Source organism: Onychomys torridus, chromosome 8, assembly GCF_903995425.1.
Source record: "Onychomys torridus chromosome 8, mOncTor1.1, whole genome shotgun sequence".
In the NCBI taxonomy this organism is placed as follows: Eukaryota; Metazoa; Chordata; class Mammalia; order Rodentia; family Cricetidae; genus Onychomys; species Onychomys torridus.
In genome coordinates this window covers 8,626,907-8,647,701 of record NC_050450.1, presented here as the reverse complement: position 1 = coordinate 8,647,701, position 20,795 = coordinate 8,626,907, and the positions used below count along the sequence as shown (strand labels likewise).

At 45.8% G+C, this 20,795-nt stretch overlaps 1 protein-coding gene across 1 annotated transcript in view; it reads left to right on the top strand.

Moving 5' to 3' along the window:
• The window catches only part of Snx29 (sorting nexin 29), a 470,841-nt gene that overhangs the window by 350,683 nt on the left and 99,363 nt on the right, over positions 1 to 20,795 (top strand). Inside the window, exons 17-18 of the mRNA XM_036196324.1 lie at positions 14,753 to 14,808; positions 18,467 to 18,548. Of these exons, the coding sequence (XP_036052217.1) occupies positions 14,753 to 14,808; positions 18,467 to 18,548 (138 nt within the window). The remainder of the gene's footprint in view (positions 1 to 14,752; positions 14,809 to 18,466; positions 18,549 to 20,795) is intronic.

The window sequence follows — 20,795 nt, the reverse complement described above, 5'->3', positions numbered from 1 at the left end:
CACATAGCAAGGTTGCCTCTGAAAGCTGTGGGTTAGTTGGCATGATGGAAGATTCTGGGTCCTTGGACTCTCTAGGCCTGGATGGCATGGCTGGATACAGGATCCATGTTTTACTTCCCTGACTCAGTTTTTATATCTTTAAATGAAACAAATCTTTAATTTGTTACTCAGGAAGGCTATGTTGTGCTGTAGTAACTAACACTCCCAGTATCTCACGAATGGGAAACCACTGTTTTTATCTCTCTCATGTTTCATGTCTTTCGTGGATATCAGTGCCTGTGATCAATGGTTTTCACTCTCCTGGATCCAGACCCTGGCTGGAATGGAGAAAGAAACAAGAGATAAGCCATATAGTCTCTCAAAACTTCCACCCAGAAATGACAGATGTCATCTCTCACTTATTTCGTAAATAAAGCAAGCCTTCTGGCACGTCTGACTGTGGGAGACCTAGAAGAGAAGGCAGAGTTACTAAGGACTATCCTAGGGGCCCCACAAGTGGTATATACCTCCCAAGGTGAATCCAGTTAGATTCATTGCAAAGTGCTTGGTTCCTAGGCACTGGGCCATGGTGCTGGTGGCAATGGGAATGATTCATAGTAGGACATTCAGGCATGTTTTGGGCCATGGTTGACAAAAACTTTATTGATCTGCCTGTGTTGTGCACATGAGCTGAATCTCTCAGTTGTCTGCACAGTAGGTCCTGGGCTTGGAAGTGGAATCAGAATCAAGGCTGATGTGGTTTGTGTTCTGAAAGAGCTCACGATCTCCCCTTGGAAGAAGGTTCAATCAGTTCCTTGAGTTTTCATTTTCAGGCCTTGGTCTTGCTATGAAAACTTACGGACTAAAGTAAAATAGAATGTAGAAGCTGGGAGGGATCTTGGAGTTTGTGATATCAGTGTCTTTTAGGATGCCTCCAGTGAAAGACCCAGAGAAATGGCCTCAGCAAAGCCAGCCATTTGTGCTTTAGAAGTACAAACTGTGGAGTCCACGTCATGAAATATCCTGTTTGTACATCATTCTGTCCTCATTGTCCTCTGCCACATTTGTCTTGTCCTTTTGTGGAAGCAGTAGCTGTTGCAGGGATAGCACAGTGCATCATCTAGAGAAAGGGTGACTCTCAAGAGACCCTGGACCACTGCGACAGAACTGGCTTAGTTCACTGCACCATCTAGTACTAATCCCTACGGCCAGAGCAAGCCACGTTGGTTGGCTTAAGTTCCTTGGTGTCCACCCATGGGTTAAATCAGCCAGTGGGATGATTTCCCAGGAAACAAGTGGATGCCAAGCAGCAGCGAGCTATCTGCCCCTTTCTCCTGCACCTTCCTCTGCTCAGGAAGTATGAGTGCCAAATGACTGTGCCTGCTGTTGCTCAGCCTGGTAGACAAGGGTGGGGACAAGTGGCTGTCTAGCAGAACACCTTCTCACTGCTTTGATGTGTCTCCAGAAACACCTTGTATAACAATAACCAAGTTCAAAGTGGGGGTGTGTCATACCCGAGAAGTGTGTGTCAAAGGGCTGCTAAACATCACCATGCCTGACATCTTTAGCAGTACTCACTTGCTGTTTATTGACAAAAGAGATTGAAAATTAGGCCAGTTTCTTCCTGGTGAGGACATTTCTTGTTACATTGTTTTTGCACATAAGGTTGCTGAGGTTATGAGGTTTTTGATATAGATATATTCCTTTGGGGGGCCAACATTCAACCCCCTGTACTTGCTATTACAGAAAAATAACAATTTGGAGTATATAGTTATAGCTAGAGTTTTCTCTCCGAGTCCTGTCAAGCCCCGGCAGTCCAACAGCCCACTTATAAAATAAACACACAGACTCTTATATTATTTAAACTGTTTGGCCAAATGGCTCAGGCTTCTAGCTATCTAGTTCTTACATCTTAAATTAACCCATTTCTATAAATCTATACTTTGCCACATGGCTTGTGGCTTACAGTACCTTACATCTTCCTTGTCATGGCAGTGGCTGGCAGTGTCTGTCCTCTTCAGCCTTCCACTTCCCAGAATTCTCTTCTCTGCTTGTCCCGCCTATACTGCCTGGCTACTGGCCAATCAGTGTTTTATTTATTAACCAATCAGAGCAACACATTTGACATACAGAACATCTCATATAGTACATAAATATATTCTCAATGCACACCATCAGACTTTAAGTTAAAAATCTCCTTGTCCACCACTCTTGATTCCATTCAGAATAACTGTCACAGTGAGCGTTGTGCTTCTCCTTCTAGGCCTTTCACTCATGATAGAAGGGTCCTTGATATTATGGAGCATCATCCTGCTGGCAGATGCCACTGGCAGACAGTGAAGACAGTGAGGACATGAGCACCAGCTGTCCTCTTCCTCCTCTCCCTCTTGCATTTTTCTTACAGATGGTCTTGGAACTCTGGATGAAAGGGAAGATAGTCAGAGGCACTGGCAGATTAGCTCATGTGTGGAGAAGATGCCTGCTGTAGGCCTGCCTACCTCCTTTCTGTTCTCCACGGTGTGGGCAGAAGTCCTTTAGGGGTTTGCCACTGTGAGAGCAAGGGGTCCAGACCAAAATATCTTCCCTCTCCCTTCAGCCTACCCTGCAGCCACCTTCTGTCTCTCCCAGCTGGTGTGTGACCTTGTGTTTTGACCTCATGTCTTGTCAGTGGTGTGGATGGATTGTGTGTGGTTGCCCTTTCTGACTGAGGATCTGACTCCAGATCAGAACTTGATCTAAAATTTTGGGATAAATATATATAACAGGAGAGGGAGTGAGTTTGTGATAATGTGGGTGGCTCTCAGAAGGGGCGGGGGCTACCGAAGCCAGACCTCTGGGGCTTTAGCTAGGTTCCCAATGATCCTTGGTGCCACAGGTCACTGCCCACCCTGAGCTGTGCCACTGGAAAGAAGAGCAACTACTGTTGCTGAGCCCAGCTCTGCCAGGCTCTGGGTAGGCAGTTCTCTTAATGCCCCACACCAGCTCTGCCAGGCTCTGGGTAGGCAGTTCTCTTAATGCCCCACACCAGCCCTCCAAGGCAGCTTCTGTCACTCTGGTTCCCTTGAGGAAAGTGAAGCCTAGAGAAAAGCCATAACTGGCCCTCATAAAAGCAAGACCAAAGCAAACCTATTTAGATGAGGAAAGAAATCCCAACATTGTCACAGAGAGCTAAATACTGTAAATACCATAAATACTGTAGGATTTAGAAACAATAGAAGAGCTTCATTGATAAACCACTTGACACACCTCAGCAATACTTTTTCTCATTTCCAGCCTGTTCTCTAGTATAGAAAATAGAAACACAATTCATCTATTCTTCCAAGTGAATAAAACTTTTCAAACATTTATGTGAAGAAATTAAGTTATGTAAAAGATCGTCTTCAATGAATACTGGTGTAGTCACCACTAAAGTTATGTCACTGACATCTACCCATAATCCTCTGTTATTCATATATCTCTCCATCATCCATTTATCCACCCACCTACCTATCATTCATCCAGCCATCATTTGTTATCCACACCCACCCACTGATCCTTTATTCATCCATCTCTATTATTCATCCATCCACTACCCATCATTTACTCACCCATTATCTATCCATCCATCTTCATTTGTGTTTTTTCTATTCGGTTTTTAAAAACTGCAAATATCGTCACACATTTCTTCCCAAGGTTTATGTTGAGCATTAACTTATACCAGAGTGCCTCTCCATTTCCCTTCCTGTTCTCTCCATGCTCCTCTCGTAGAGGCAAGCATTCTTCCATTTTTTTTCTTTACCTAAAATTTCATGATTATTAAACTTCATTGAGAAAGTTAACAACTTGCGTTGCACATAGTAAAAATTGGAAGGAAGGTTCCAAGTGTTATAGAACAGAAGTGTTTTTCTTCTGATCTTTGTTTCCAGTATCCTTCCTTCCAAAATGTTGAGTCCAAGTGCACAGGCACACAGCTCTCCCTCCCTCTTCCTTAAAGACAGCAGCTTCACTGCCACCTGTTTTGTGTCAGGCTGTTGGCTTTGGTGTTCTATCTTAGGCCATTCCTCACTAACAGAGAAAGAAGGCTACAGTTTGCTTGGTAGCTGTGTAGTCTGACTGTGACTGTGTTATATAACTATTCATGACTTCCTCCCAGGCCTGCGTTACCATGTGTGGTGCTGAAGTATGTCCTTGTATATTTGGCTTCATGCATATGTTGTCTAAGCATCTTAATTGCATGCAGATAAGCTGGTGCCCACTCTTAGTAAACTGGATCATTTACATATGCTCCTTTCTTCCCTTCCCTCCTCCAGCCATCCATTCATCTGGGTGTCTGCTCCTCTGTCTGTTCAGTGTGATGATTCAGTGAGCAATCTCCTACGTGCCTAATACCATCTTGGACTCTGAGAATATTATTCCTAAGACCCTTCTCATCTTGTGGGGGAGAGTGACCCATCAAAAATGGATTCCAACAGAAGTTGGAATCTATGGGAATTTCCAGATTACATAGAGGATAAAATAAAAAGGCTCTTAGTTGCTAGCCCTTGAATCTTTGGCCTTGAGTATTTTTAAAACCACAAGCAATTGATGCATGTAATTGTGTATTTGCAAACCAGGCAAATTAACTAACAGACAAGCACAGAACCTTGCGTGAGTCCTACTCTTGGTAGTGAAAGTACAGGTCATCATCATGATCCCTTCTACAGCCAAGCCTCTACTGGCCTTGCCACCCCAACAGGAAAATAGGAGCTGTGCCCTGTTACACTTGGTTCCTTATTTTAAAATGAGGTGAGAAAGCAGGAGTGTCTGGGTTGAAAAATATTTCTCATTTTTGGCTGAGAAAAATGAGAGCTAATTGCTTTTGGGAAGGCTATTTGAAAACAGATGTGTGAGCAAATGACTTTGGTACATACAGTCTACTGTGCCATTTCCTGGTTGGGACAAACGTTCTCTGTGGTTGTCATGCTTCCTTCTTGTCTTTTCTTTTGAGCAATGAGTCTAAGAGCTTTGTAATTAAAAGACAAATGAAATCCCTTTTTCTTTGGTTCTTTTTTAAATACCCAAACTAACTTATCCTAACCACACATGAAGATTTTGAATTGCTGCAAAGCAGTTTAAAAATTGATTGATATTTCACTGTGGAAATATAGCTTATATTATGATTCATTCACTAAGTCAGTTCTTGTGGTGTGCCAGGTGCTAGACCAGGCTGCTGAGTGTCATGTGAATTTGTGACTGTGGTGAACAGGGAGATGCAGAGACTGCTCTCTGACTCACTGAGAGGGGTCCAGTCATAGAAAACCCATGTGGAGTGATGGTACTCTAAGACAGGTGGATGGTGGAGCGTAGCAGTGGACTGTCCAATGCATTCTGATGCTCAGGGAACTACGTTCTGGAGTGAAGAATCCTCTCAGACCTCTTCCCTCTGTGAAAAGTACCCCACGACTGAAGTTCCAAACTTCTAGGCTCTGAGAGGCAGAATGGGAGCAATGAGGATTCTGTTGTGGGAGCAGAATACCTTTGTGGTATAAAGTGCCTGTTGTAAATCCAGGTACCTGAGCTCAAATCCTGCACTGGTATTTACTTGTTGTATTGCCTTGGCAGTTTTGTGGGCTTGTATATGTCAAACCACCCAAGAATATAATGACTTAAAAAAGGACAACCAAGCTGGGCATGGTGGCTGTTATGCCCAGATCTCGGGGAACCCCCCAAAAACCACTACGGATATTGAATCCCATTTGTAAAAGCAAAGAGCCTTTATTTCAAGCTCCAGCTTGGACTCTTCTGTATGTGAGAGCAGAGAGCCCCAAGCCTAGGTGGGGTGGCGTTTTTTTTTAATCATAGCAGAGGTTGGGTGAGGGGATTTCCAGGGTTCAGGACCCTGATTGACAGACACTTGTCTAGGGGTATCTATAAAAGGGAACTAGGTGTGTGCTAGGCTCAGGGACATCTAGCAGTCTTATCTAATCTTACCTGATGGTTGGAATGCTTAGGATGTCAGGTTCTTCACCTTAGATACTGGTCCATCCCTGGGTGGATCCCTGGGTGGTGTCAGCTTATGCCTTGGAAGGAGTGTTGCCTGCCAGTAAGCCTGTCATTGCAGTTGTGTCTGGGCCTCTCTAAGCCTGTCATGGCAGCTGTGTGGCCAATTGTTTTGGGCCCCCCAGTAGTGGCAAATGCCTATAATCCCAGCACTTAAGAGTCTGAGGCAGGAGGACTGCAAGTTGAAGGGCATCATGGGCTACATGAAGAGACCCTGCCTCAAAAAATGGCAATTATTTTCTTATCTCAATGCATCTGTTCCTTGGCTGGCCTCCACTGGTTATTTTTCTACTCTGACACGTGGTGGGTAAGGCTGCAATGATGTGGGCTCCACAGTGCTAGGCTTCCAAGGTGTCACTCTCATTCCTATGGCCATTGGTGCTGGCTGTCCACTGTCATCTCAGGTAGAATTTTTGGCCAGAATGAATTGACACTGGCCAAGGGTGCAGGAACAGAGTTCATTTTCTCTGATTAAAGAATTTTTAAAAATCCAGGCAGAGCCGGGCGGTGGTGGCACATGCCTTTAATCCCAGCACTCAGGAGGCAGAGCCAGGTGGATCTCTGGTGAGTTCAAGGCCAACCTGGTCTACAGAGCGCGATCCAGGACAGGCTCCAAAGCTACACAGTCTCAAAATGACAACAAATTTTAAAGAGGCAAAAAAGAAATGTTATTGGAAATCTTGGAGAGTTTGGCAGAACTACCAAATGATACTGGGGAAACTGCTGTCCCCTTTTGGGGTTCTTAGTCTCATAAAAGAATTTTTAAGAGTGAATGTTAGTATCCTGCTCTCACTGTTCTGGGAGTAACGTCCTACATCATCAGGGTTTTGCAGGCAACTGCACACCGCCACGTGATCACGCAATCTCCGCAATCTCCATCTTTAAAAGCCGCACACGGACCCCCACCCGCCCTTTTCCATTTCCTCTCTGCTGTCTGCTCTGCCCCACTTCCCTCCCTCAGCCAAGCCTGGCTTCCCCGTCCTACCCCCTCTTCTCTCTGATAAAGCCCATTCTAACTCTGGTAACCACGGCTCCTGACTCTTCCACTGCCGACCAAACCAGCGCCGTTTATCCTTTCAGTGACCTCAAAAGGAAACTCAAGGACAATTTATTTGAGTTAAAAAAAAATCCCAACACTCTAGGGCAGGCTAGCTGTGCATCTTGAAGCTACCCACACTGTAGGGTCCCTGCAAACTCTGCTGCCGGCAGAAGAAGCATGAAGGAAAGCCAGTTCAGCAGGACTTAGTTAGCCAGAGACTTTTGGAGTCTGACCTCAAGCAGTTTTTTTTTCCTCTTTAAATACTGTACAACTTTGAAAATGTTTCTTTGTGACAGTTATCATAATAAAGCTTGAGATATGGCTACATCAGAAACTCCTTTGCAAAGTACATTCTTTTGCAAAGTACTTGTGTCTTCTTTCAAAGGTTCTGTTGACTAAGAAACACGGCTCAAGAATCTAAGGGAGCCTGGCTCCACAGAATAGCAAAGTTTCCAAGTTATTAATGATGGTAAAGGCTGGTTGGTGGTGCTGGTTACTGGCAGAAAAGTCATGGGCTATGGCAGAACCCAATGTTAGTTTTTAGAGCTTTATTTGGAGGGGAAAGGGAAAGAGGGGAAAGCCAGACCTGGTGGGGGAGGGAAGCAGAGAGCCGAGAGAGAACACAGAAAGAGAGAAAGGTGGGGGTCCATGTCCAGCTTTGTAAGGTGGGTGGCAGTATGTAGTCCCCAGCGCCCACTGATGATGTAAGATGCCAGACCCGGAAGAGTGAGGGCAGGATCCTAACAATTAACACATCCATTCCCACCTTCTGAATGGAAAACAGGTCTGTGCATCCCTTCTGTTAAAGAGAAAAGCCTGCCTGTTTAACATCTTGGTTTCTATATTGCTGTGTGTAAGCATGTTGACCCTCGCGCCCTTTACACAGGAGGAGAATGGAGAAGAGAAGGGGGGAAAAGCTGGCATGGAGGTCAGTCATGTGACAGCAGGCAGCAAGCTTTGAGAATGAGTAAGGCAACCCACAGTACCAGGGGCAGCATACTCAGGCTCTGACAGCATCAGAAAGAGACAGACCAAAAGGGGGAACAGTGAGGCCTTTCCAAGTCAGAACTCTGAATGGCAGGCTGACCTCCTGGCAGCTCCTAGGCACTGCACCAGGCACAGAAGTGATCTCACAGTGACCCTTTCCTCTAAGGGTGGTCTGCAAACCAGGTCCTTGACCTGCTTAACTTTCAAGGGAGGAGACAAAGGCATGTCTCCACCTAGAGGTGGACTCCATTCTTTACTAGTGTCTGGTGCTCTCTTCCCACCTGGGAAGAGTTGAGTAAGTAACATCACTGGGGCTCCTGAGCGGGCTGGGGGCCTGGATTGGGCCCCTGTGTGCCTTCTCGTGCTTGTTCACATGAGTTCTCATGTCTTCTCTGTGGCTAGAGGTGGCACTTTGGCCCAGGCATGGGCTGCTGACTGCAGGCACTGGGGTGGGTGGTTTGTGAAATGCTGTAGTACAGGAAGCTTTAGAGGACACGTGGCAGTGTATTTGCCCCTGTGACTGCAGGTCAGGGTCTGCTTTTCTATCTCAGGCAGGATCTCACTAAGTTGCTGGGCTGGCCTGGAATTTAGGATCCTCTGTCTCAGCCTTCCCTATAGCTGTGTTTACAGCCTTTGGCATAGCTTCACCATCGTGCTGTTTCCTGTCCACGTATTCTGTCTGTACCTGCTTGTGTCCTGATTCTGGCCATGGGAGATGCTATGCTCTCCCCCTATCGCCCGAACAAACTGGCTAATGGCCCCCTTTCTCTTTCCCTTTCTCTTCTGCTTTCCTGTCCTCCCTGGCTCTCTCTCTACTTCCCTTCCTCATTCCTTCCCTTCTAGGTTCAGAAGCATTTATGGAACATGGAGTGGCCATTTTGGGTAGACTCTCTGTGTCTTCTTAAGACTGGGGAACTGACAAGTCAGAGTGATGGACTCTGGGTAGAGCTCCAGAGTAGCATTGAGGGTAGAGTGTGGGGGCCAGTGAGAGCTATTGGCTTTGGCCTGTCCCTGTTGCCAGCCCCCAGGGAACCCTGAGCCAGAAAAGGCAGTGAAGACCTTACTGATGTTGCCTGCCATCCTCTCACTATCTACCCTGCTGTGCACAGCCCTGAGGGCTTTTGCTCCAGAAAGACCCAAGAATCTGTCCCATTTGTCCAGAGACAGACTTTGCCTATCCTTGTGCCCTACGGCGGCCTCATGACTGCCTAGACCACAGACCAGTGGGGAACAGTGTTTTCTGGGGTCATGAGAAGCAGATATAGATTTTGTTTGTGCTAGTCACTTCTTTATGCCTGCATGGAGGGTAAGCCAAAGAGGAGGCCACAGCCCAGAGCTGGGTCTTCTTGGATTTCTCAAGTTTCGGGAGGTCGAAGATATGTTTATGTTTAGTATCAAAAGGAAGCTGATTTTCCTTATAAAATATCTCTGTTTCACCTGTGTTTGTTGCCAGAATGTGCTATGGAATCAGCATTCTGGCCAGGCCAGGTAGTACACAGCTACAATCCAAACTATTTGGAGGCCAAGGCAGGAAGATTCCAAGTTCAAAGCCTGCCTGGATCCAGGTAACTTAGTAAGATCTGTCTCAAAATACAAAACAAAAAAAGGGACGGGGGTCTAACTTAGTGGTAGAGTGGTGTGGTAGATGGTATATCCAGCACTGAAAAAGAACAAGACATTGGTATGAGCCCCAGGGGAGATCTGGCATCACTTTGTACAGATACCAGGCAAACTTCAGATGTACATTGACCTTGACCCTCCATCACCATGGTGTAGTTGATGCAGAGCCTGGCCTGGTCACCAGCCTGGCTCCCCAAAGGCCCCCAAGGTCACAGCCTTTTTTTCCCAAGCAGCCTTTCCAGTATTCAGGAAGACACAATAAATATCTCCTGGTTTCCTGATCCTGGTAATGCCACAGAATTAGAAGAAAAGCCTCTAAGCCAGTAGGACTTAACTACCTCTAAACAATTTATATTCACTCTCTAGAATGTTCCCAGAAAACCTGCCTCCCTGAGGGGACACTTACTGTCAGGAAAATGCCTGGTGCTTCCTCCTCCTCCCCCTCCTCCTTCTTCCCTCCCTCCTCCCCCTCCTCCTTCTTCCCTCCCTCCTCCCCCCTTCCCTTCTTCCTCCTCCTCTTCCTCCTCCTCCTCGATGGAGCATTTTGCTTTGTAATGGCAGTCGATGCCTGCCCTCTGTCTTTTCTTTTCCTTCCATCTGATTTGCCCTTGATGTTTGGTTTGAGGGACACACACATTTATAGTCTCTTCTGAGGTAGACTCCCTGGGGACACTACCTTTAAGATGGTGGCTCTGGTGCACTGCTAAGGAGATGCTGTCCTTAAACCCTGTTAGTTCCTCCTTCAGTTAATCCTGAACTGTCCTTGGCTTCAGGAGCTGAGGAGAGATTCAGGGAGGAGCAGTGGCTGAGAGCTGTCCCTGTCGCTGGAGTCCTGGACATGCCTGCACTCCACATGTTAGCACAGAGGAGAGAGGAAGGGCGTATGGCTTCAGAGCCCTGCCTCTGTCCACCCCACTTGTACCAGTGGCTCTAAAGGCAAAGTCTTCCCATCTGACTTTCTGCAGCTTTCTAAGCTGCAAGGAGTCCAGCAGAAAATGGAGAAAGAATATCTACTTTAATAATATGTTACACAGAGCTCTAGATGGGTATCAGTTGAAACATCATTATAGAATAGTGCAGAAAAGTTCAAAATAGTTGATCCAGACTCATCGGAATATGCTAGTTGTATTTTGTTGTTCTAACTGTAATGACACACAGGCACTGTTACACATAGGGAGCATATTGGCCATGTGCATTCTCTCACTGCTTTTATGTATGTTATCAAATTTTTATCAAAAGTACACTTAAGCTCATAAGGAGTGGCACTATTAGGAGGTATGGCATTTTGGAGTGGTATGGACTTGTTGGAGGAAGTGTGTCACTGTGGAGGCAGGCTTTCAGGTTTCCTATGCTCAGAATACCACCTGGTGTCTCAGACCATTTCTTATTGTCTTTGTTTGTTTGTTTGTTTTTCGAGACAGGGTTTCTCTGTGTAGCTTTGCCCCTTTCCTGTATCTAGCTCTGTAGACCAGGCTGGCCTGAACTCACAAAGATCCGCCTGCCTCTGCCTCCCAGATCTGCCTGCCTCTGCCTCCCAAGTGCTTGGATTAAAGGGGTGCGCCACCACTGCCCGGCTCCTGTTGTCTTCTGATCAAGATGTAGCCAGCACTATGTTTCCCTGCATGTCACCGTGCTGCCCACCATGATGATAATGGACTGAAACTCTGAAACTGGAAGCCGCTATTTCAGTTAAATGTTTTCCTTTATAAGACCATGTTTACCATGGTCATGGTGTCTCTTCACAGCAGTAGAACCCCTAACCAAGACAGGCTAGCTACCACACTTTTATTAACTGGTTTTAACTGGTTGTACTTTTATTCAAACTGCATACATATAAGAGTGTTCACCATGGGGCTGGAGATTTAGCTCAGTTGGTAGAGTGCTTGCTGAGCATGCACTAAGGCCTAGGTTCCAGTGGCAGAACTACATAAACCAGGAGTGGTGCATGCCTGTAATCCCAGCATGGAGACAGGGGGATCAAAAGTTCATGGTCACCCTCAGTTATATAGAGAGCTCAAGGTCAGCCTGGGCTATATAAGAACCTTTCTCAAAAGAAAGGAAGGGAGGGAGGGAGGGAGGGAGGGAGGGAAGGAGGTTTCTGATGCAAAGGCAGCACAGGTAATAATAGGTAGGTCCCCCTCTCTGTGCTGGTGCCTAGTTGTGTTAGGCCTACATCTGTACCAGGGTTTTCTTCATTTACAAATCTGTCCTGTGGTTCTTTGCATAATAGAGAGAAAGGTGACTTTCTTCAGAAGCTCCTATAGTTTTCAGAGCATCTCAGAAGATAGCTCCTATCACCTTATAGAAAAATGGGTGATGAAAATCGAGGTTCTCCCTCAATCTCGCTCTCCACCGTTGTCAGTGGTAATGACTGTAAACTTCTTGTTGTGTATTATCCAGGATGATGCTCCCTCTCTTTCTCTTTAAAACTTGTTTTAACAGGCCTCTTTGCATGGCCATGTCCTAATCTCTCCATTCTTCTATAGTTAACATTGTTAAAATAGTTAAATAGTTTGTACACATTTTAAGAAAACCTGAGATTTGATTTTAGTTTATGCTGGGTATGGAATCCAGGGCCTTGTCCATGCTGGCAAATGTTTTACCACTGAGCTATGTCTGCTGCTTAGGTATGATCTCATACAGACTTTTTAATTGGTACATGGGGCTGCTACTTCTAGGTCAACTTTGGCAAAAGGTTCCCTCTCAAAGGATGAATTTTTTATGGACCTTGGTACCTGCAGCCTCCTGCCTTCTCAATATGTTATATCAGCTCTTTCCAGCCACCCACAAGAAAGTGATAGCCATAAAAGTAGCAGTGTGACGCCAAAGCCCAGTCCCACAAGCACTTGGACCAATGAGGTGGGTGGAGTCTGTCCAGTGACAAGACAGGCGGCTCCTTGTTAGGTCTGCAGGAGTCTCAGCAACACTTTCTTAGAGAAACTATGTGGCCAGAGCTCAGTTTAATTCTCTAGCAGACACCACAAAGGCTGAACCTGGTCACTTTCCCTCCAAGCTATTATGCATGGGCTGAAAGGTACCCTGAGTGTGGCTGGGTAGATTCCTCATGAGTCATCAAGGATAACAATGTGCAACTCTTACTTCTCACTGGTTACCATGCCACATCTGAGCATGCAGCCAGTGACTGTGGTCTTCCTATTCCATGTCTTCCACAGGCAGGGGCACATTTTATCCCCAGGACAACCCTGGGAGCATCAGTGTTACCACGGTTAACCTGTTGTGAAGTTGAGGGCAGCACATGTATTAGCTGCTTTACCATCACTATGACCACACCCCTGATGTAAAGAACCGAAGGGAAGGACGGTTTGTTTTGGCACATGTGGCTTCAGTCCACCCTGGTGAGGAGGAACGGCAGGGTAACTTAAGTGAGAAGCAGTAAGAAGGCATGTTAGCACTGGCTGGCTTTCTCCTTTCCTCCTGCTCCACTGGGTTCCCAATTGCAGGGATGGTTCTATCTCGGGGGGCCTTCCTCTTTGTTGTGTGACTCGGGAAGATAGGAACAAATGTCTGTTTACCCCAGATGGGGACAAAGAAATGATTCCACCCTTCTTGGTGATCTAGTGAATTAATTGGGGCTACTTACAGGGGCATGGATGACTCAAAGGCAAGAAGTTCACCCTGGCCTGGGTGATGGCTCACAGGAGTCACATCCCTGGAGCTCCCTCAGAGTTCCCTGGCAGCTCAGCTGGTCAGAATGTCTATGTGCTTCCATAACTTTGGGGCAGGGCCTAAAGACTGGTGCCATCCATTCTGTGTCTGCTTCCTGAGTCTTCTGAATGCAGAACTCTCTTGGTTAATTGCCTTCAGAAAAGTCCTCACAAACACACTGGTGTGCCTTACCAGCCTTCTAGATGATTCTGAATCCACCCATACTGGTGTCTCTCAGAGAACTGGCCTACTCACGGCCATGGAGCCAAGAGGAAACGAAGCACTAGGTTGGTACTAAGCACGTAGGTCAGGCTCATGTGCCTCCACAGCTGGGCTGCTTTCTTCAACCTTCTAGTCTCTTCCAGCTCTCCTTACATGAGACCCTCAAGACTTCTTTTGTCTTAGCTGGTTTCTTCTTCATTTTCATTGCAGAAGACTGAACTGCACAGACCTGGCTTGTACCTGCTTCCTAGGTGGAAACTCCAAGTCTTGGTTTCACTTGTTCGGAGAGGGAACAGCACCTGCCCTCAGTTGTCATGGAAATTGAAGGATATTGTTGACAATTTCCCCTTGCTTCCTCATACTTTTCTGTTCCAGCTACTTTCCCTTTCTTTGTCTACATCCCTAAAATCCTAGTCAACTTCAATCAGATGGCAAGAGGAAGTCTGTCCCCTGGCTGGTAGGATAACACCATCTCTTCAGCGTCTGCTGGCACGGGGATTGAGTAGTCAGAGCATAACTATTGTTAGCCCTTGTGCCAGCCCTGAGGATTGATTCCCATCTCAGGCCAGGGTCGGGGCTAGGGGTTACTGGAGGTAACATGCTGTTGGTGCTTCCTGGCCATCTCACTTGGCTTTGTGGCATGTGGTTAGGACCCCAAGCAGCATTGGTAGGGCCATTGTGACACTGTTTGGTTCTGTTACCAATCGTGGTTCCACACAGCTCTTTTCAGCCAGGAGCATCCATATCCTTTCCACCTGTAGTTGCAGACATTATGGGACAACAGGACAGTCATTTTGAGGGAGTAGTGGCCTTTTGTGCTCATATACTGGGTGTAACATTTGTGATACTCCTCGTGGTGACAATAGGGTTTTTTTTGTTTTTTGTTTTTTGTTTTTAACTGCATAGATGATATCTTGTGTCTCCAATACTAATTAGTCCTTTATGGCTCCAAAATTACATGCTTTTATATGCCTGTGATTATCTCAATAGGATTAACAGTGCTTTTTCTATAAAGATAATTGAGATCTTGAATGGCAGCATGTTTTTATGACTGCAGCATCATCCCCAGCCAGTTCTCCATGAAATCTTCTTGTTTTCCAGTAGCCGCTTTCCCCTCATTCTGAGACGAAGTGTTTGAAGACAGGAGAGACAAGTTTTCCATGAGTATGGAAACTGTGGTAACCCGTGCATTCTGCTCTGCCTTCTTTTTCTCAACTGCAGGTGCCTGGAGATTTGAGCCAAACATCTGAAGACCAGAGCTTGTCTGATTTTGAAATGTAAGTTCATGCATGTACTCTTGAGGGGCCCTTAGAGAGTGAACCCTGTTGCTAGCTGTGTCCTGAAGGGAATGGTAGAAAAGTTTATGAGGTCAGCGCAGAGCCTGTTTGGTTGTAGAGCTGGGGAAGTTTGCTGAGCTCCAGGCCATCTGATGTGCTTTATTCTCCCCTGGGCATTCAAAGCCATTTTAGTTTTTACTTGACATTTAAAATTGGGAAAGTGTCACATAGAGTTTAACCTGTCACTCCTGCAAGGCCACAGTCAGCTAAACAGGTCCTTTTGCACAAGGCTCACACTCTATTCTCCACCTTGCAATTGCCCCATGTTCCTTCCATGCTTCTCTCTAGCCCACCCATAGTAGTGGCATTGCTCTGGTTTGACTGGCTCAGATTCTATCTGAGGGCTCTACTGTTAATCTCTGAGGGCACAGGGTTCTTCAGACACTTTCTGTTTGGGGGGGTCCATAGTCCCTTCAAGCTCCCAAGACCATGGGACTCAGGGCCAGAGAGAGCCTCCTTTTTTTCACGTGGTTGTGGGCAGTGGATGAAGGTGCAGCCTCTTTAGCTTTAGACCCAGGAATTTAAGACCAGCCACATACACAGTGAGCCTTTGTCTCAATAACAACAAAGGTCCTGGCTCCCTATGAGAAGGGTCATTCAGAAAAGCTACTTTTAGAGCATGAGGGAGGCAGGACATTGGAAAGAACATTTTGTCTAGAACCAAGAGACCTGTGTTGAAATCTTAGGCACTGGACTTAGAACATTATGACCTCAGATAAGCCATGTAACCTCACTGAGCCTTAGTGTCCCCTTTTCATAGGATGAAAGTCCTGGAACCAGTTTTTCAGAATATGTTAACAACTGGCGTGAGACTATGGCTGGCACAGGACATTGAAAGCCCCATCTGTCTTGGGGGCTTCCATGAGGTGGATGTGGTAGATAAGAAAGCAAGGATGGGGAGAAAAATGATCTAAGTTGAAGATGACTTTGACGCTCCAATGTATATCCCCAACAATGGGGCCTTAAAACACATGGTATGAAGACAGACTAAAACAAATCCAGTTCTGTGATAACAGTTGGAGACTATACACTCCATTACCAGAAAGAAGATCAGTAAGTAACTGAACTCAAACAACACTATAAAGCAATCAAGCATAACATAGATAAAGATACAGCTACAAATAGAATCCATACTTTGTTAGTGTTTTATTACTATAACAAAGTAACTAAGGTAATCAGCTTACAGAATTAAAGAGTTGTTTTGTTTTATAGGTCTCAATCAGTGCTAAGGCAGACATAGTTCTTGAGCCTATGTTGAGACAGCATCTCATTCATGGCTGGCAGGAAGCTGCCTAACTCACGGTGCTCGGAAGCAAAGAGAATTAGGGAAAGACTGTGGCCCCATAGTTTCCTTCCTCTAGACCTCCTCTTAGGATCACAAACAGAGACCATGTGGATCCTATAGATCCAAGATAGAATACACATGAGGTGTTCTCCAGATTAGACCATGTCTCATTAAAATTTTAAAACTGAAGTCACCATTTTCTTTGGTCATGGCAGAATAATGTGTGTAATTTGTTTCCCTTTCATGGAGAACAGAATAATCCATGAAATCAGGGCTGCATCTGTTTTCTCTGTTCCTCAGTCTCTCGTACTTAGTGTTGTGTGCCACATAGTAGTTCTAACTAGATACTCGGTTTATGAACAGATGAGTGATAAATAGGAAGAGGGTGAGAGGACCAGAGGAGCTAATGTGCGTGCAGGAGGACATCACGTAGACGGTCACTTCCAACACGGTGCAGTGAATGGCTTAGAACAGGAGCATGTGACCCAGTCTGGGGTCATCTGCTTTGGCCCTGCGGAGTCATCTGGCCTTAGCGGTGGGGAAAAGGAATGGACCCAAGGCATTGATCTTCTGTATCCCTGTCTAGGTGACAGAAATGTCCTGGGTGCTCCAGGTACAGGCACAGGCACAGCTTTGGGACCTTTGCCTGTGGAGTGCCACAGACCAATTTGGTGGCTCCAGATTGCTGATTGTACTTTGATCTTCGAACACATGATCATTCATGGCTTATTGTCTCCTGGAAAGAGGTCACCACCTTGAGCCAGAGCTTAGAAGTGCCAGGGTCACAGGGCTGCTCGCCTGAGGATTATTTTCTTTGTTAGGATAGATGGCTTTTCTCTTTGGGGATTGTGAGATCATGAAGGGCATGATCTTCAGCAAACCACTGGCATCTTGGATTATGCTACAAGCCCAAGAAGCTGCTGAGTTCTGAGCAGGAATGCCCAAGATGAGTCCCTCTCCTTGGACAGCTCTGGGTGGAGGCAAGATAGGGTCTTCCAGAAAGGGCACCATGCCTAGACAGCTGTCAGGATGCTCCTGAAGATCTCAGCCATAGCCCTCTTTTCAGGTTGGTGGAGCTGGGGTAGGGTGTGCATTGTGTACTTCAAGTCACCCTCTAAGTCAGAACTTTCATATAACCAAAATGCCCTCAAACATGTTAAATAGTTCTCACGGGGACTGAGTGAGCCAGTGTGAGGAAAAGCATGGGGCTGTGCAGTTGATGTCCTCAGGGAATGGTTCTGTACTTAAAGATTTCTTTTCTGGGTGCTACAAATAGAACCCAGGCACTGGCTTGTGCCGGACAAGTGCTTTGTCACTGGCCCATGCTCCATGTAGTTTAGCTCAAATCTTGCTTGTCTTAGACTGTTCATCTCAGTTAGACAAACTTGGCTGTGATGAGTACTATGGTCAAAAGCAACATGGGGGGAAGGGCTTCTTAGGCTGTGTGTTACTGTCTGTCATCCAGGGATGGCACTGCTGAGGGAGTCGGGGCCTCTTACTCCAGTTAGCAATTGAGAACGTGCCCCATAGCCATGCTCACAGGCTTGTCAGATGGAAGCCGTTCCTCGGTTAGATTCCCTCTTCAGGTGTGTCCACTGCATTATACACAGTGTTCAGAGGAGTCACAAGAGGGTTTTTGTACCTGGCATCTGAGTTTCTCTAATTTATTGTTTTCCAGTGTCCTTTTCTCCCCCAAGCCCAAGCAGCTGTCACCCCAAACCATAGGTATTGCTTTCCTGAGCTCTTGTGTGAAAATGGAGGTCACAGTCAGAAATCAGGGTAGTGGAGGGCGGGTGGCTTCATGGGGTGCTGTAGAAACTGGGTGTTCCTGTGTATGACATCCCTCTATCAGATGTGTGACTGAGCTTTAGATGCATCCTACCAAGGGCACTTAGCTAGTTAGAACTCAAGACCAAGCTCTTTCTCATTCCAGAGTACACACTGCATATGTACCTTTAAAATATATATGAGATATATATACACACACACATACATACATACCAAATATACATATATTTAAATGATACACACATATATGTGTGTATATCTATATCTATATATATCTGTCTCTCTCTATATATCTCTATCCTTTAAACCAAGTCCCTTAGAGATAGTCTTCTGAGGTCTAGTGATAAGTATTAAACATGTCCTTATCTCATTGTTAAGTATAATGTCTGTTGTATATGTGACTTGTTTGAAATGCCTTTTAGAGGAGAAAATACTATCTTGGCCTGCTTTGCATTGTTTTTTTGTTTTTTTGTTTTTTGTTTTTTTAAGTAAAAATGGCTACTCTCATCTCTTTATTCTGGTCAGATCAAATCGGGCACTAATCAATGTCTGGATCCCATCCGTGTTTCTCCGAGGCAAAGCAGCCAACGCATTCCACGTCTATCAGGTAAGTGCCTGGGTTTCATGCTGACGTCATGCTTGTACCATGTGCTTTGCATGTTGGCACCATTTGTATATCTGTGGATCTGTCCTGGTGAAGTGGGGTGGGGCCTTTGGTCAGGTGGGAGGATGTGCATGGAGCTTTCTGCCTTGCCTGTGGTGGTGTTGCTCTGTGGCTTGCCAGCAGTCTGCGGCTTGCCAGCTGTCCCCGGCAGCGACACACACCCGGTTCACCTTCCAGGCTCTAGCCAAGACCTGGGCTATGGCTGAATCTTGGCGTTAGGGGAAGGATTTTGATTTTAATGGCTAGCTCAGCTTGGCTCCTGTAACCATTGCTGGTACCAGGGTTGGCAGTGATCTTACTCAGCCACGTGTCTGAGAGTAAGAAGATGTCCCTAATGAAAATCAGACTATGTTTTTGTTGTTGTTTTGAGACAGGATCTTGGTACATAGCCTAGGCTGGCCTTGAACTTGCAAGTGTGTAGATTATAGGTGTGCCATCACGCCCAGTCAGGTTACACATTCAAAAGAAAGGGTCCTCTTTGTAAACAAGCAAAGACTGCAAATGTCTTCACTCAGTGCCTCAGGAATGTCCGTCTGAGGCTTTTGGCATGAGTGCTTCAGGGTCCAGTTTTGCAGGATCTGTTTGCTCTGAAGATGGCTTTGCAACCAGATTTGTGGGGATTTTGATGTTTATGTTTTCAGTTCCATGTATAGCATATGTATTAGCCCTTGTCTGACAGTGCTTCTGGTTGGTATTTGGAAACATTTTAGGAAGCTTTGTGCAGTGTTTTCCATGTCACTGATAATGGATAGAAGTGACTTATTTAAATAATGGAACCACCAGGCATTATTTATAAGATTTTTAAAAAATGCATGTTATTTAAAATTGAGGCAATTTCTAGAGAAGCATATATAAAACAATGATAAAAGAGAAGAGAAAAATATACCAGGGTCGGATAAAATGTAAACTCAAAGGGTTTAAAAGGAAAGAGCAGAGACAGTATTTATTTTGAGGTCCAACATAGTCTTTCCCAGTGATTTGAGTTTCCCAAGGGCTTCCTGGCAGCCATTGTGAAATGGAAATGCAGTTGGTTATTTTGAGTAATTCCATTGCTAACAAGAAAAGCTGTTAATTCCTTACAAAGAGCTAAAGGGAAACCTCCACATGGGGCTTCAGAGTGAGGAAGGCTGGGACAGATGATCTTCTGCTATATACTGTGGTAACTTACTGTCTGCTTTCGAAGGATCTCCTTTGCAGGCAGCTGAAGGCACAACCACAGATGACTCCAGGCCTGTGAAGAGCCCTGTGCAGCTTTCTCAGTAAACTGTCCTGTCTTCCACCACAGCCACTAGCTACACATGCTTGTTTAGATTGAAATTAGTTAAAACCAAATAAATTGAACACTCGTTCCTTTATCACACTAGTTACATTTCAGGTGCTTATCTGGGCCTGTGGTGGTCATGTTGTTGCATGGCAAGGATAATGTCTCTATTAGAGTGGACGCTTCTATGAGGCCATGAAGCTTGGGCCGTGCTGTTCCAGGGAGGGAGAAGTTTAGAAGACGGTAACTGAGGTTCAAATGGCAGAGCTTTGGGGAGAACCTTCCCCATAGTGCTTCTACTGCTTCTAGTACAGGGTGCCAAACTGTCTGACATTGTCATCTACAAGGTGTTGGTCCACAGTCATAGCTATTCTGGAACACGTGTGGCCTGTGTGTTACACATGCCCATCTCTCTCTGGAGGGTGCACCAGCTTTAGACCCTCCCACCTCCTCCTTGCATAACACAGGAAGCTGGTGATTGACACCTTGGGCCAAGAACAGGCGTCATTTGTCTTCACTGTTTATTTTACATTTGCCTCTCAGTCATGACACAGCTCTACTTTCCCATGTCTGAGGCACAGTTCCTTTAAAATAATATCCTGAGTAAATAGGAGATGAGTCAGCCTAACCATAACACCAAACTCACACTAGTGACAAGAGCGTCGAGCCAGGGTGGCACCAGGGGGACACTGGCATGACCAGGCCAGGCTAGTAACATAGGTAACAATCACCAGCCCCAGGCCCCACCTCCACACCGATTTCCATGCTGTGAGAATTAGCTGTCAGTGCTCATAGCAACTTTGTGAGGTAAGACCCTCTTATACCTGTCTCAGGATAAGGAAACAAAGACAGAGAAACACACATTTAGTGACGTGGCTTTTTAGCTCATGCTGCCACCACGAACAGATGTTAGACCCAGTCTCACTGCC